The sequence below is a fragment of the Gallus gallus genome, chromosome 20 (genome assembly GCF_016699485.2).
Source record: "Gallus gallus isolate bGalGal1 chromosome 20, bGalGal1.mat.broiler.GRCg7b, whole genome shotgun sequence".
Taxonomy (NCBI): domain Eukaryota; kingdom Metazoa; phylum Chordata; class Aves; order Galliformes; family Phasianidae; genus Gallus; species Gallus gallus.
Genome location: NC_052551.1, coordinates 11,227,428 through 11,243,055, shown reverse-complemented (window position 1 = coordinate 11,243,055; position 15,628 = coordinate 11,227,428). Strand labels below are relative to the sequence as shown.

The 15,628-nt window shown below is 44.4% G+C and overlaps 3 protein-coding genes and 1 non-coding gene across 5 annotated transcripts; 2 read left to right on the top strand and 2 right to left on the bottom strand.

Annotated features, from left to right (window-relative positions):
* Positions 1 to 413: 413 nt before the first annotated feature.
* On the bottom strand, positions 414 to 5,119 carry CTSZ (cathepsin Z). Its single transcript, XM_417483.8, has 6 exons — positions 4,958 to 5,119; positions 4,369 to 4,532; positions 3,015 to 3,194; positions 2,294 to 2,444; positions 1,840 to 2,002; positions 414 to 1,322 (listed from the first exon to the last, which is right to left on the bottom strand). Exons 1-6 carry the CDS (start codon positions 5,101 to 5,103, stop codon positions 1,209 to 1,211), a joined length of 918 nt encoding a protein of 305 aa, XP_417483.3. The 5' UTR covers positions 5,104 to 5,119; the 3' UTR covers positions 414 to 1,208.
* On the top strand, positions 4,939 to 5,048 carry MIR6597 (microRNA 6597). Its single transcript, NR_105466.1, has one exon. It is a non-coding gene; the product is annotated as a microRNA 6597 (primary transcript).
* A 40-nt stretch (positions 5,120 to 5,159) lies between the features above and the next one.
* TUBB1 (tubulin beta 1 class VI) lies at positions 5,160 to 13,206 on the top strand. Of its 2 annotated transcripts, none has more exons than XM_015296344.4 (4): positions 5,160 to 5,689; positions 9,924 to 10,032; positions 10,209 to 10,319; positions 10,465 to 13,206. In XM_015296344.4, exons 3-4 carry the CDS (start codon positions 10,259 to 10,261, stop codon positions 11,526 to 11,528), a joined length of 1,125 nt encoding a protein of 374 aa, XP_015151830.1. In that variant the 5' UTR covers positions 5,160 to 5,689; positions 9,924 to 10,032; positions 10,209 to 10,258; the 3' UTR covers positions 11,529 to 13,206. The 2 variants fall into 2 exon arrangements, with proteins under 2 accessions (XP_015151830.1, NP_990776.1); NM_205445.2 differs by lacking the exon at positions 5,160 to 5,689 and adding an exon at positions 8,143 to 8,299.
* A 104-nt stretch (positions 13,207 to 13,310) lies between these two features.
* Positions 13,311 to 14,488, bottom strand: ATP5E (ATP synthase, H+ transporting, mitochondrial F1 complex, epsilon subunit). The gene is made up of 3 exons (XM_001231374.7): positions 14,419 to 14,488; positions 14,185 to 14,335; positions 13,311 to 13,453 (listed from the first exon to the last, which is right to left on the bottom strand). The coding sequence occupies exons 1-2, from the start codon at positions 14,448 to 14,450 to the stop codon at positions 14,212 to 14,214; spliced, it is 156 nt and encodes a 51-aa protein (XP_001231375.1). The 5' UTR covers positions 14,451 to 14,488; the 3' UTR covers positions 13,311 to 13,453; positions 14,185 to 14,211.
* Positions 14,489 to 15,628: the final 1,140 nt, after the last annotated feature.

Sequence of the window (15,628 nt, the reverse complement as noted above, 5' to 3'; positions counted from 1 at the left end):
CCTCTAAACATCTGAATTCTTCTGAATTCACATGATATTTGATTAGTTAATACTTAACTGTGCTATTGTCAGAACTGTTACACTCCTTTATTCTTCTGCTGAATGAGACTTAACTTACAATAGGCACTGCAGTTTGGCAGAATTAATCCTTAGTGGCACTGTGAAGTCACTTCTTTACTAAGGTAAAGCAAAGAGGCAGATGGAGCTAACCATCACACTGTTTGAGATTCTTGGTTGTCTTTTTGTTTAGAGTTAAAATGTCTGTTCCAGATCTTCTTTAATGCAGTTCTGTACGGAGACAAGTTCATTTAAAGCAGTACCACCTCAGCTAGCTAGTCTGCCACATAAGACTTCTTGTTAGGTACAGCAATAAACAAGTATTGATAAACCCCTTAAAATTACATACAATCACATAAGATGATATTGTCAGTTTATTAATACAATTAACAATGCCAGTTAGTGACCCTTGATATGGCACTGCTTGCCACTTAGTAATTGACTCAGTTTAAGGGAAGAGAATTTGCAGCCTTTCCTCATATTAGTGATCAGGAGGAGAGCTCTGGCTTGTAGCAGTTTATACTTTGCCTCTCTAAAAGCAAAATATCAAAGCCAGTCATAAATTAAAGCAAGGAATTAGAGCAAATGAAAGATTTAAACCCTGTTATCACTTTGGTTGGATAAAAGCAATGAGACGTACAGCAATATTTTTTTTCGTGAGGAGGCCAAGGAGGATTTAGTTTTTAGTATATCACGTCCAGACTTAATGCAGATTTAACAAACTTAAGTATTAAGCAAATACCATACAACTATTTGTTGCTTTAGTATAAGCTCTAGACCCAAATACTGTGTATACTTTTTGTCTTAATACAGTATGTAATTTGTATTTATAAAAAAGTATATATGTATACACACAAAGATTTACATACAGCTTCTGGAAGACAGTATGATTAAAATTCTGTGCAACAAGGCAGACAACCGTTTTCATACGTAAATTACTTATTTACTTTTTAAATTCTAAATAATTATCTGAAGGCAGCTTTGTATTTATTTTACATTGAAGACTCAGTGTGGTATTACCTGGGCTAGTTTTGCACAACAGCATGGTAGAGTTGTGCTGTGAAAGTTTTAGGCTATTCTTTAAACACAAGGTTGTGCTGGGACGAATCCAAAGTTACTAAAGAAAAAAGAAAAGGATGTACAGTGTAGAATCAAGGCAGTATAACATCTCCATATGCACAGTCCTCTTCAACAGCAAGATTGTACTCTGCTCCTCTTCCACCTTTATATGCACTTGTCACAATTCTCAGCCACCCTCTTTCACCCTGTAGAGAATTAATTTGCATCAGTATAAGCAGAGACATTGTGACTTCGAAAACCTACTTATGCTACCGAATCTGTTTTCTAAATGGGAATGATCTAGAAGTGAATCTAGGAATTCATTGAAGAAGCATTGCACTAGGTTCACAGGACAATCTTGTCTGAAGGGGCAGTTTGCCATGGTGAATTTACATCCCCTTTAGATAAATATCCTATATACAAGACTTGATTTTTGCCTACAACCGAGCTCTTTACAGCTGCCTGTAACAGAAGGTGTATGCCCAACAAAGGGCAGAATTTGAGATGAGTAGATGTTAGCTCTGTGACTTTGGCCAAGTATCTCTGTCCTCAGCTTAGGTAGTTCCCATTTTTAATTAACTGCAAATTGTTCAAAGAAAGTTTTATTTTCTACTTGCAAAGGTAGTTTTCAGCTAGGGAAAAACTACCTCTCTGCAAGTGGAGAAAACTCCACTGTTCCTCTAAAGTAATTCTGCAAGCATCTTTCTTCCCATGCTTCCTTACCCAGGGTTCACCCCATGAGTTACGAACAATCCAGTATTCTGTTCCATTTTCTACACCCCAGCCAGCCACAGATACAATGTGATTCACTGTGGGTGAGGGGTTGTACTCAGTATAGAGTCCTCCAGTGTAAGCATCCAGCTTCTCAGTAGCCATTATACCACAGCTGTAATGAAACAGAGCAAGCATCTTTAGACACAGAAATCAGGTTGGAGGCCTGGCTAAAAAGGAAAACAAACAAACAAAAAAAAACCACCCTTTTTTTGCATTTTGACTTCAGAGCTCAGTTTATCTACAAACAACCTGAAGTGTGCATTAGTGCAGAGCTGCTAAATCTGCTAGAGTGCAGAAATTCACTTCAGTCATTAGGCTGAGTTCCAGATATTACAATCTAAGTATTACTAGTACATAAATGCTTTCCTTTTTTCTACCTTTTAATATATATGTATTTATTTACCTAATTGGTCCATTAGCATAGATTTCTGCCATCATTTTTTCCCTTCCGCTGACAGCACCATAGTCAGCAACTTTCCAGAGGGTGTAGTTCTTAATCACATGGCATTCTCCAAAAGTGACACACGTTCCACACTGGTTAAACTTCTTGCATTCTGCAAAGTAGAAGAGATTATCACCACAAGAGAATACTTTTCTTCAAGTGTTAATTAATAATACCATGCCAAGATTTTTTTTTTCTTTTACACTTAATTTGAGGAAGATCTTATAAGGAATAATTACCAATACATGTCTCTAATGAACTAATTGTTTTTCTGGAAATTATACTTGGAGCCTTTATCATCACTAGTTACTGTTCTTTTCTGAATAGGCACAAGTGCTTTGATGAAGTGTGCTTCTCTACAAAAACAGAAACCACTCCAGTAATACTGGAACGAACGTTTCATTTCTTTTTTTAGGTTGAGGAGATACTTCTGAGTATTTTGGTACATTAGAGATTATGTATCACAGACTTAAGAGATTAAATTTAGACAGTTTAGGTGATTTAGCTTGTTTGGACACGACTCATGTTATGCTGTCTAGCTAGAGTGGAAGACACACAGAAACCTGTTCTGTTAGTCAGGGAGCAGATACTACACTGAAAGGCAGAAGCAAGTAAATGGAAAACCCAGATCAAGATCTACATTTGGACTGAAACCCCACCACAAAGCAAACAGGCATCATACTTTGGTTCTTAGCTTGGTAGTTGTTGCAGGTCTCGTCTGGAATCCCGTGATCATGGGCATACATCCAAACACCTGTGTGGTCTCCACCTTCACAGGATCCTGCATTAGCACAATCAATCACATTCTGCACGGAGAGATAGGCGGAAGGCCATGCACCTTTTCTCTTTATGTTGATTCGATCTGCAAGTATAAGTAGTAGGTAGTTGTTACTGGAGCATGTGGGCTGTTACACACTGCATCTAGTGTTAAAACAGTCTCCTTCACTGAACCTGTAACTACTTGTAAGCAACAGTGTTTGTGGTTGGAAAAGCCTCTATTGCAGCAAGGCACATAGCACAAGGCAGGCTGAGTAATTGTGGGTTTTCATTACAAGCCTTTTCCATTAAAAGCTCAGCAAAAAGATGCAGATAATAAGATCTGTTCAAACCCTTGAAGTGCCCTGGAGCTCTTAATTCAAATCAAAATACAAATCGTGAAACCAGCATGCTAGTCATAAGCTCATGCAGCCCACCTGTCTGGCTCCAGGTAACAGCAGTCACGAGCTTAAAGCAGTTAAAAAAAACTTTCAGAAGTGTATCTGTGTTGCTGTGTCAACATCTCACCATTCTGCTATCTCAGATGGGTTTCGCCATCCTGCTGCCTTATTGTGTCTGAAATAACCACTTACCTGGCAGAAAGGCTTCCTAATCAATGTTTACAAGCTGCTTCTCAGAGGGCATTAACAATCTTAACTGACAACTGTTGTAGTTTTTCTAACCCTATTACATGTGTGACATTTAGCTACGCTTTGACAGAGCTTTGTCTGTATACTGTGGTAGTCAGTTCATTTGAATAACCGTAAGTGGAAACTCCTTTCATTTCCTCATGTCTCAGAGCAGCACAGCAGGGCCCTTTGCTGCCTTAGCAGGGGTTGAAGCAGGCTGAGCTACCAGCAAAGGGAGGGGGACACACTGACTGCTATTGTATCTGCTTCTACTTTCACCGCCCCTCCAAGAAGAAAAATAGAATGGGTTGGGTTGGAAGAGACTTTAAAGCCCATCCAATTCCAACCCTGCCCTGGGAAGGCTGCTCCCACCACATCCTGGCCCTGGGAGCCTGCAGGGATGGGGCACCACAGCTCTGGGCAAAAATCCTTCCCCAGCATCGAACCTGAATCTCCCCTCTTCTAGTTTAAAACCATCCCCCCTCGTCCCATCGCTATCAGGCCACGTAAAAAGTCAGTCTTCCTCCTGTTAATAAGCTTCTTGTGTCAGCTATTTCCTAAGCTTAAACTAAACAGCCTTTGCTCAGCAAAGAGCTACAAATCACTGAGGGCAAGAGGTCGGCTGGTGAGAACTCAGCTCACAGCGTATACCTGCCAAGGCGCTGGTGCTGCCGTGGGCCCAGCAGGACCCACAGTACTGAGGGATGTGCTGGTTGCGGGTGGTGCTGGCGTAGTTGACGCCGTTGACGTTCCTCCAGTCCCAGCTCTGCGGGAGCTCGGCCATGTCCAGGTACTCGTGAGGCCGGGGGTAGGTTCTGTACGGAGACAAAAAGAAAAGTTCTGGTTGCCTGCATCTTCAGGCAGACTAGGGGAATGTTCAGGTAAGTTAAAGGAATTTAAAGACAAAAAAAAAAAAAAATACAAGAAGAAGAAGAAAATCAGAACAGAGGAGCACCCAGCATTTCGTAACGCGCCGGGCCCGGAGTGCGGGTCACGTGACGGCGGGAGCGGTGCCGACCTTTTCCCTCAGCCTCGTGACAGCCGCAGCTCGAGCAGCGGGTCGGTCCCGGCCTCCCGGCGCGGCGGGTTCGGGACTGCCCGGAGCAGCCCCCCGACCGCGCACGGACGATACCCGCCTCGCGGAGCTGTCGGACGCTGCGGCACGACGGTTGCGAGAGGACCGGGGCAGCTCGGGCAGCCCGCAGCCGGGTGGCGGCCCGCGAGAGACGGGAGAACTCACCTCAGCCCCGGCGCCCTGCGCGGGGCCGGCTTGTAGCAGTGCTGCCCTTCCCTGACGTAGAGGCCGGCCCGGCAGGGGTAGAGGCAGCCGCAGAGCACCAGCAGGAGGGCCGCGAGGCGCCGCACCGGACCGGCCATGCTGAGCATCGCAGCACCTCCCCGCACGGCGCGGCCGCAGCGCCGGCGTTTAAGGGCGGGGCGGAGGCCCCAGCGATGGGGGTGGGCCTGAGCGGGGCGGCTCCATTCGGCTCTGCAGGGGCAGCCCCGCGGGGGGTGCTTTGAGCGCTCCTGGATGTCTCAGGGGGTGCGGTGCGCGCGTCGTGAGGCGCACCGAGTTGGTAGGCTGCAGAGCTGGGGCCCGGAGCGCAGAGTTCTCTCCGGGCTGCTGGGGGAGGCCTCCAGCTCACCCGCTCCGCTCAGTAAGAAGGTTTAGCAGCCCACAGGCAGCTCCTCCTTAGTTCTCAGCGCGTTTTGTAAAAGGCACGAGGACGATCACCCCCATTTAATGGCCAGAGAAACAGAGGCGCTGAGGAGGAATGGAACAAAACCAACAGCAAAGTGAGAGCTGAGCAGTGAGCGGGGCTGTGGCAGGAGAGGCCGAGTCTCTGAAACCCCTCGGCGGCCCATGGCCAGGTGTGTCTCAGACTGGGCAGTGACTGCCTGCTCCTCAGCAACGGAGAGCCAGGTCTGAAAGAGCCCCAGGAGAGGACGGACTGGCTGGGACAGGGATGAGGTGAGTTACAGCACTGATGGTGTTGTGCGTGGCTCTTCGTTTCAAATTTAAAACACAATCTCTGCTACTGCGAAAAAACTGGTTCTTTCTAAGCAAACTATGTAAAAAAAAAAAAAAAAGAAAGAAAGAAAGAAAACAAAACAGCATCCCAGAATGCCTCCCTGCACATGTGCATTTGTTGTTAATGTGTACTGGAGTGGTGAAAAGTGAAAAAAACAAGCAAAAAAAAACCCTAAAAAACAACCAACCCAGTAACCACAAGTGCAGGTTGGTGGTGGTCCTTCATTACCCCCATCACCCGGCTTTGGTATCTTGGGCCCACTCTGACGGCGGTGGAAGCAGCGGTAGGGCTGATAACAGGAGCTGTGGGACAGGCTGGTAACAGCTGTTCTCGGTGCCAGGCTGCCCCTAATCTCTGCTGTGCCAAAAGTTGCTCAGAGCCAACCCTTCCACCACATCTTCCTCTTTCCCTTGTGACACACACTGCTAATCTGCAGCAGCACGCGTTCAAATGGCTGTCCCTGGGAAGTGTGCTTGTGCAGCTAACAGGCTTGAGGTTTCTCAGCAATGAAGCATGACAGACCTGCAAGCAAAAAAAAACCTACAGAGAAACATGATTTTCATACAGGTTTGGTATGAAGAGAGATGCAGGGCCACATAGAAGCGCTCTTAGGGAGGGCCAGAAAGGAGGCAAAAAACCACTTCCACAAAGCGCTGGGTACGTTGTGTCACACGCAATAATAAAGGCTGCATTAGGAATTGCTTCAGAGGAGGCACAGGACTCCCAAAAGCTATCTTTAGCAAGAGACATAAACAATGTTTCGTGATTGTATATTGCATATTTTTTTCACTTCCTTCCCTCCCCTTCCCCCCTGCTTGTGAAATGCCTTCAGTGAATGCTGCTGAAATTATGTTGCCAAACGTTTTGGATGAAGAATTGGGGTCTTTGGCTTCTTCATAACTTGTGGCTATTGTAAATTAATACAATGAATATTTTAAGTAAGATTAATTTGCTGTTAATTGCTCTCTGACACCTTGTGTCCTTGCAGCCCCCAGTCAGAACCCAACAGGAGGGCGCGGAGCTGTGGGGGTTCAGGCTGCATGTTGGGAAAGGCTCTGCACCAAAGGGCGGTGGGCACAGCCCTCACCTGCTGGAGTTCTTTACCTCAATTCTAGATCTTGCTTTTAATGACAGTTTATAGCTTGGCAGGGAGTGACAGAGCGTTTCCTAGTTCCTTTTTGTGATGCTGTTGTGTTGCTAAACTTTGCCTTAGAAGTGGTTATCTGCTCCTGCATTGGCTGGTGGGAAAAGCGGGAGTCATCTGTGGCAGGGAAGTCTGGAATAAGCTGATTTTTCTCTTGTAACAAAATGAAAGCTCATGGATTCCTTATCATTAGTAACCCATAATGTGGTAAAAGTTACATTCAAAAAGCCAAGTCCTTCCAGTGCCATCTCTAATGCAAAATAACCAAAAGTGCTTTCCTAATTACAGTTCTTCCTCCTATCCTTAAAAATAACACTTGCAGAGCAGTGGCAGTCATCTGACGTAAACAAAGTACTCTGTTTCCAGAAGACAGTCCATCCTGGGCGTCTGTTGCTCAATGATATTGGCCCTGTTTATCAGCAGGCAACCTGTCACGTTTCACTCAGGCTTGCATTGTTTCCTTAAGTGCAGTGGAGCATTTCACACTACGGGCATTATAGTTAACTGAACTGGAACTGGGATTTCACTCTAGCACTCTCCTGGGAAATTCTGATGCTACGCCTCAGATACTAGAAAATAATATAAGAAATATTGTCTTTCCTAGTGGTGGGAGAGAGGAGTGAGGACAGAGAGAGCTTCTGTGCAAGTTAGTCACTGGTTGATCCAGTTCTCAGATTGGCTGAAAATTATGGATTCTTATTAAACGTCTGAGCAGTGTATAGAGAACTGTTATGTTCAGGTCTTGCAAAGTATTTTTTCTTGCTGCCTGTGTCCCTCTTCTTCATGCAGTTGTACACTGCAGACAATGCTTTGTAGTGAACTGCAACTTTGCCAGGCAGTGTGCTAATGTTGTCATTACAGGGAGCTAATGCTCAGAAGCTGCTATTGTTTTTATCATGGATGTTGCACTGTGTGGCTTTCGTTATGTGTACAATTTATGTGGTAGAAGCAGAGGTACTTAGCACTGTTCATTTCTGGCTGTACTCTTTCTACATGAATATATATTTCTGCATATGATATAGCACAATTAAGCACAAATACAGTGTGCACAGTCTTGAGTCACACTGCTGCACAAAGAGCTGGAATTAAGCGTTGTGTGTATGCGACAATTGTCTCTTCCAAACGGTGAGTAGGTGCTTTGCCTCCTTGTGAAACATCTGATGAGCCACTTGTGAGGAGTCAGCTACTCCCCTTCCTGGCTGAGTGACAGTCCCACCAGTATAAAAGGGCCATGAGGGGCAGACTGCTGGGTGTAGGTGATACAGCAGCAGAGCGAGGGCTTCTCCTAGAGAACTGCAGCTGGAAAGCCTGCGCTAGGTTGTAGCTACCAACAGTTAAGCTACAAAAAATGCGTGAGATCGTGCACCTTCAGATTGGCCAGTGTGGAAACCAAATTGGAGCTAAGGTATGGTCTCCTTTCAATATTACTTACTAGGAATAAGTGCTATCGTTGCTACCAAGTCAAACATTGTTAACAGATGGGGATTTTGAAGGAGGGACAATTACTTTGTTGACTCAGTGATAGGACAAAGAAAATGCTAGCCATGAACATGAGTATTTTGGTGTGAACATGGTAAGATGGACTTGCTCTTCATCCGAAGGCTGAAACTCAAAGAGTGAAACATCTGCAATAACTGTAGTACAGTGTTTGTAAGTGCTCCTGAGTGTTCCTGCTAGGACTGTGTTCCCAGGGGCATTAATCCAGTCTACAAATGACCAGGACAAGTGAAGGAGCCAGTGATTTCAGGACTGCAAATTTGCCATGACAGTACTTCAGTTGAAGTGCACAGCACTGACTGCCACGTTATGATCACTGGTATGGGGTTGTGTTATTTCACAGATCGACCTGTGCTATCACTGAACAATTAGACTCTCCTAAGTTAAGGACTCCTGTCTAACTAGCCTTCTGCAATGGACAGCTGTGTCATTTGGAGTGCATTTTTGTAGGTTAAACAGTGGTTTAGAGAGGCCAGAAACTGCTGACTTTATGAGGAGGGAAAAAAACCTAAACGTTGCTTTTTGCTGTGTGACATCTAAAACACCTTTTTGTTCACTAATAGGAAGTAGCACAAAAAAAAAAAAAAAGAAAGAAATAGTGACTGGGGGTGTCTTTGAAGAAGCATGGTAGTTGAAGTGTTGTTCCATTGTGTTCTTCCTCCATTTCTTGCTCTCACAAATCTCACCTTGGTTTCTTTTATTGAAGCTGTGGATGGCCAGAAAATGTAATGCTACACACAGTTTAAATGCAACCATTTTCAACATTGAAAGGTTAAGCATTTTTCTATTGTATTTGCCCTGGGAACCACTTAAGTCTAACGAGGTCTATATAAAAGCACATATACATAAACATACCATGCACATGTTGGCAGTGTTGTGTTTGTACACTTAAAATGAGGCTGGATGTTAAACCAAAAGACCTTTAAAGTTAGAATAGCTGGGTCATTATAGTAGCTGGGTGGGTCTACATTACCACTATGGCAGCTCCAAGATAAAAACCCCAGTACAGGACAGCCATATGAATGTCAAGATAAAATGTACTTGTCTGAGACAGCTTTGCCATGCCACAGCCCCACTTGTACATGACAGACACCCCTCCCTGCCCCAACACTGGCTTTTTGTTACATTCATGCCAAATATTACTGGTGTTATTTAAACTAATTCTGTGTTGCTTAAACTTACAATAGTTTATTGCAAAGGGAACAAACTGATGCCTCCGCCTTAAAGGTGCGTGGGCAATAATCTAACCAGCATAAATGGGCTACTAAACATTTCTCCTGAGCTTATTAGCTGCAGGGGGATGATGAGGATCCCTGCTGTGATGGGCACTATTGCATTTCATTTGCTTTTTGTACTCAAGATTGTTCTTCCACCCTCTACAGCCTAATTAACAAATGGCAAAGCCTTCCTTGCTTCAGGCACAGTTCCCTCCTTGTGTGCAGCCACCAGCACAAGAGCAGCAGAGCTCATGCTGTACACATTGCACTGAAAAAATAAATTAATTATGACTTTGAACCTCTTTCTTTTTCCAGTTCTGGGAGGTGATAAGTGATGAACATGGAATTGATATTGCCGGAAACTACTGTGGGAATGCATCGCTGCAGCTTGAGCGAATTAACGTGTACTTCAATGAGGCTTATTGTAAGTGCACAGCACATAGGGCATCAGTGATTTGCAGGACCAACAGGAAGGTTAAAAGAATTAATAGAATTAAAGAAATCCCTTCCCCAAAACCCGTAAGTCGGCTGGATTTTTTGGAATAGATTATAAGCCTGTCTCTTATTTCTAACTGTAGTTGTTCATTTTCTTTTTTCTAGCCCATAAATATGTGCCCCGTTCTATCTTGGTGGACCTGGAGCCTGGTACAATGGACAGTGTACGATCTAGCAAAATAGGCCCACTGTTTCGACCTGACAATTTTATTCATGGTATGTACAGCATGCTGTTAGCAAACCAACCGAGGCTAACGGTCCAAACTTGCCTTTACCTCTCTTAAAAAAAAAACCAAAAAACAAAAAACAAAAAACCCTACTCTTGTTAATGTGGTTGTTCTTTCTGTATTTCTGTTTACAGGTAATTCAGGTGCTGGAAACAACTGGGCTAAGGGCCATTACACAGAAGGAGCTGAGCTGATTGAAAATGTCATGGATGTGGTCAGGAACGAGTGTGAGAGCTGTGACTGCCTGCAGGGATTCCAGCTCATCCATTCGCTTGGTGGTGGTACAGGCTCAGGTATGGGCACACTCCTCATCAACAAAATCAGGGAAGAATATCCCGACAGAATTATGAACACTTTCAGCGTTGTTCCTTCACCCAAAGTATCTGACACAGTTGTAGAGCCCTATAATGCCATCCTCTCCATCCATCAGCTAATAGAGAATACAGATGAAACCTTTTGCATCGACAACGAAGCACTATATGATATATGTTTTAGAACTTTAAAGCTCACCAATCCCACCTATGGTGACCTCAATCACTTAGTGTCCCTAACAATGAGCGGTGTTACAACCTCACTCCGTTTTCCTGGTCAGCTGAATGCAGATCTGAGGAAGCTGGCTGTTAACATGGTGCCCTTTCCTCGCCTGCATTTCTTTATGCCAGGCTTTGCTCCGCTAACAGCGCGAGGTAGCCAGCAGTACAGAGCCCTCTCAGTGCCAGAGCTTACTCAACAGATGTTTGATGCACGCAACATGATGGCAGCCTGCGACCCCCGTCGTGGGCGTTATTTGACTGTGGCGTGCATCTTCAGAGGCCGGATGTCTACCAGAGAAGTGGATGAACAGTTGCTGTCTGTCCAGACCAAGAACAGCTCCTACTTTGTGGAGTGGATCCCTAACAATGTCAAAGTGGCTGTGTGTGACATACCACCGCGAGGACTGAAGATGGCAGCTACCTTTATTGGCAATAACACAGCCATTCAGGAGCTCTTCATCAGGGTTTCTGAACAGTTTTCAGCTATGTTCAGAAGAAAAGCGTTTCTCCATTGGTACACTGGTGAAGGCATGGATGAGATGGAGTTTTCCGAAGCAGAGGGAAACACCAATGACCTTGTTTCTGAGTATCAGCAGTACCAAGATGCCACTGCAGATGTTGAGGAATATGAAGAAGCGGAAGCTAGCCCAGAAAAAGAAACATAGAAACAATGGAGGTATAAAACATTCTCCAAGTAAGCCTGTTGTCATTCACTAAAGGAAAAACATTAGCCACAAGCTGCATACCAAAAATAACACCTTCCTTAAGATTATTTTCCTCTCCAAAATTACAGTACTGTGCTTTTGAAATTAACAGCAGGTATGGTCTACTTTCCTCTCTACACTAAATGACTCCCAGAAAGGATCCACTATGAAGACAGGTTCCCTCATAACCGTCTTCTAAATGTATTCCCTTCTGGAATACTATTGCTAGATGCTGCATGTAATATGCAGACAGTGTGTGTGTGTATTAGGGTCACAAGCAATAGCAAAAGATGTTATAAACTCATCAAATTTACTTATTTTCAGGTAACCAAAGTCCATGTTTTGTCTGTGAACTTGCTACTGCGTTGGGAACACACATTTGTAAGGCCTATAAAGGCAATATGTCGTCATGCACTCTAGAGATGGATCTAGAGCTGTCAACAATTTCAGTTCCTTTAGCAGCAGAATGAAGGGGAAAAACAAAAGACTAAATATTCTTTTTTTTTTTCTTTTAAGAGGTTCTATTTTAATAGTCCTGTCACATTGCTGGTTTGCATTATTGCAGAGCTTGTACTCATTTAGTGGTTTATTTCAATTTCAAACTATAGCTTCAGTTATACTAGCATACCAAATTGCAAACAGTGTTTAACAGTTTTGGTGTGGTGTTTTGGTTTTTGTTTCCCTCCTTCTATGTAGTAACTATTATAAATTTTCTTCCTATCACTCAGTACAGCAACAGATGGAATGGTTTGCAGCTAAATAAGAGATGTAAGTTCAAGGGCAATCACTAAATAAGAAAAATACCTTGAGGAAGAAAAATATGCCTTTCACAGCCATCTAAATAACATTGCATGTATAATATTCCTTGAAATAAAAATATATAGCATTCTGTAAAATACTTCAACACCTGAAAAACGTAGTAGGCAAAAATCATAGTTTGTAACGACTAACATGCACTTAAAAATTGTTACTTGAAAAAAAAAAAAGCTTGTTTTACTCAGGAGAGATTCTGTTGTACTCTAATGAAAGCCACACCTCATGTTTTAGTCTTCTGTATTGTAGTCAGCAGTAGAAGCATCCAGGTAAACACATCTGAATCCAGCTATGGAAGTACATTATCTTCCTTCCTATGCACAGGGACAATATTATACTTGCTGCTGAGATACACAGCAGCAGAAACATCCATCTTCACTTGGTTAGGGGAAATGACTGTGTTCCCCTCCGTTCCCACTGCTTCCTAGTGAATCCATGCCTGCTCCCTCACAGGGAAAGTGACAAAGTGCTAACAGGGACAGTAATACAGTCCAGAGCCTTCTGCACTTCCCTTCCCACCCCATACAGGGAGCCACCTCCAACTCCTGATTCCACTGATCATGGTCCAGACAGTCTTGGAGATGGATCAAATGCAACACCTCCATGGAGAAGTATTCTACTTTGTTTTCCCTTAAACCTAAGTGACACCAAAATGCCTTTGGCTGAAAAAATTTATTCTGAGCACAAAAGCATTCATTATGGAAATGAAGCAGGCAAAAAAAGTTTTAAACAGCAGTTACATCTCTCTCTTATTTATAGACCTGAAATATCAGCATGAAAGCCAAGAAGAGATCTGTCTTGACAATAAACATCTGTTGCAAACAAATGGTAGAGTGTGATAAAAAGTCATCCATTTTAACACACACAAAAGATAAGCGTCTCTGCAAGAGGGAACACTTTGTTTCAAAAGGAACAGTTGCCACACATTCATTTGTTTATTCAGCAATGAAATTTATTAGCATGCTGATTTATATACATGGGGAAAATTTTACAGTTAACATGTTGATGTTACACTGCAGTCTTGAGCTTGCCTACGGCTTGCAGTTTGCTGTTCACCATTCACAGAGCAGTTTCTACGAGAGATTTAAAATACAAGTTATTCAGTTCAAGAGAGAACACATGCAGGTAGACTTCAAGCAGCGCAATACTTATTCTCAGATCAAGAATAGATCTGGCCAACATTTATGTTATCACCACTTATTTTGTCTGTATGTGTAACACAATCACTCCTGATCATTACAATAACTTTTAGAAAATCAAGTCTCAGTGTGGCTCCTGCCAGCTGTATGAGCTGCAGGCCTTGGTACAGAGATGTATTCTGTGGGCAGTCTTCTCTGTTACAAGCATCTTAAAGAAAGACATTTCAGCAACATCACTCTCTGCTAGCATAATTATGGTAATGTTAAGGTACACACAGCAACTTTATGAGGACAGGTTGTGGGCCCATCAGTGTAACAGTCCATCACAAAACTGCCCTTGCTAATTACCTGTTATGCAGTGCCTGAGGCAGTGCCCAGAAGAGACCTGAGCTGCTCGCTGCATGTGCAGTGTCACACACAGAGATACAAGCAGCGTGTCTCTCCCACAGCTATCAAACAGCCTTTGCATAGACAACTTCGAACCTTTCAACGCAAAGCCTGAAGGGGCGCACAGCTCCCCGCACTGATGAGGGCATCCAGCCGCTCTGTCCCCCGCGGGTCAGAACGCAGCGATCCCCGCACTGCCCAACAGAGCAGCCCCCCCGCCCTGTGCACGGAGCCCTGAGCCGCTCTTCCACACGCGGCACAAAACGTGCCGTGCTTACACACTGCGCTGCTGCAGCACCTCCCCGCTACTCCTTCTTGGTCTTCACAATCTTCACGGACGCCGTTGCCGCCCTCTCCGCCTCAGCTTTGTACTGAGGCTTCATCGCCGCTCTGACAACCTGAGCGCAGATCTGGGAGTACCGGATGTAGCTGAAAACAGAAGGGAAAAGGGGAGGAAAATAAAGTTGAGAATCTAACGGCACCAGCCCGCCCTCAGCGACCGCCGGCGCTACCTGAGTCCGGCCTGCCGCCAGTACGCCACCATGGCTGCAGATGAACGGACACTCCACTCCCAACAAGGTCAGCGCCCACCGGAAGGGGAAAGACGACCCCGCTGCTCTCTAGCCAATCAGAAACCAAGAGTGATCTTTCTTCCAATCAGAATTTGAGTTACCTCAGGGAAGCTGGCCAATGATAACCAATCGTTTACACTAGTCCCCGTTACCGCCCTCTGGTAACGACCAATCAGCAGGCTGAGCGGGGCGCGCGACTTCCGCCCTTTCTTATCGAGGAGTCTCGCGAGAGGGAACCGCCTTGCCCGCGGCGGTTGCGGTGGGTGTTCAGCATGGCTCCGCCTCGGCAGTTCTTTGCGTGGTTTGCCCAGAGTAGGACGTGGTTCGGGAGGGCCTCTGCTCCACTTCCAGATGCGGCCAGTTGGGCCCTGCTTCAGGGATCCAGAAAAGGGCCCGTGCGTAGCCTGCAGTGGTTCCAGAGCCTGTAACGTGCCAGAAACGCATTACACGTGGTCATAAAGTATGTATATTGGTTACCTATTAACTCTTTCCTAAGAAGCTCTCATGTAATCTAAGAATTCAGCCAAGGCGTTAAAAGCGTCTTGGGTTTTCTTTTTTTCCCAAGCTCTATCAGTTGTCTTTCCCTCTCCTTTCTGCTATCACTTCCCAGCATTTTCAGTGTAAGAGTGTGGAGGATGAAGACGGTTTGTACACCTGTGCAGCCACTGATTTCCGCAGTGCAGACTGCCTTTGATTTGGAGTTTAAGCTGTGTGTGTCCTGATCTGTGCTCTCGGTGTGGGATTCCTTTGGCTGTAAGGTGCATTTATTGCACACTCCTGAAATGCTATGAAACACTTTCTCCAAACAGATTAACAGCAGAAAATACAGCAATCTCGAGACTGTAATCCACTTATCAGCAAATAATGAAAAAACAGACAATTTCCCATATATAATATGTAAATGTTGAAGTAATTAGGGCTAAGGAGATCTTGGATTGTTTATTTTATTAAATCCTTGCACTTAAGTATTCATAGCTCTTCCCTATGTCTTCTTTCCAAAACCAAGTTCCATCACACGGGTTGTTGGATACCCTGAGGAGCTGTGCAGGTCCTGGGCTGACTTTGGTCCTCTTTGCAACCTCACTGCACAGTGATGATTTAACTGATGACAGTAAAGTTTTAAAGCACAGAATAATTTTCTTTATTAGAG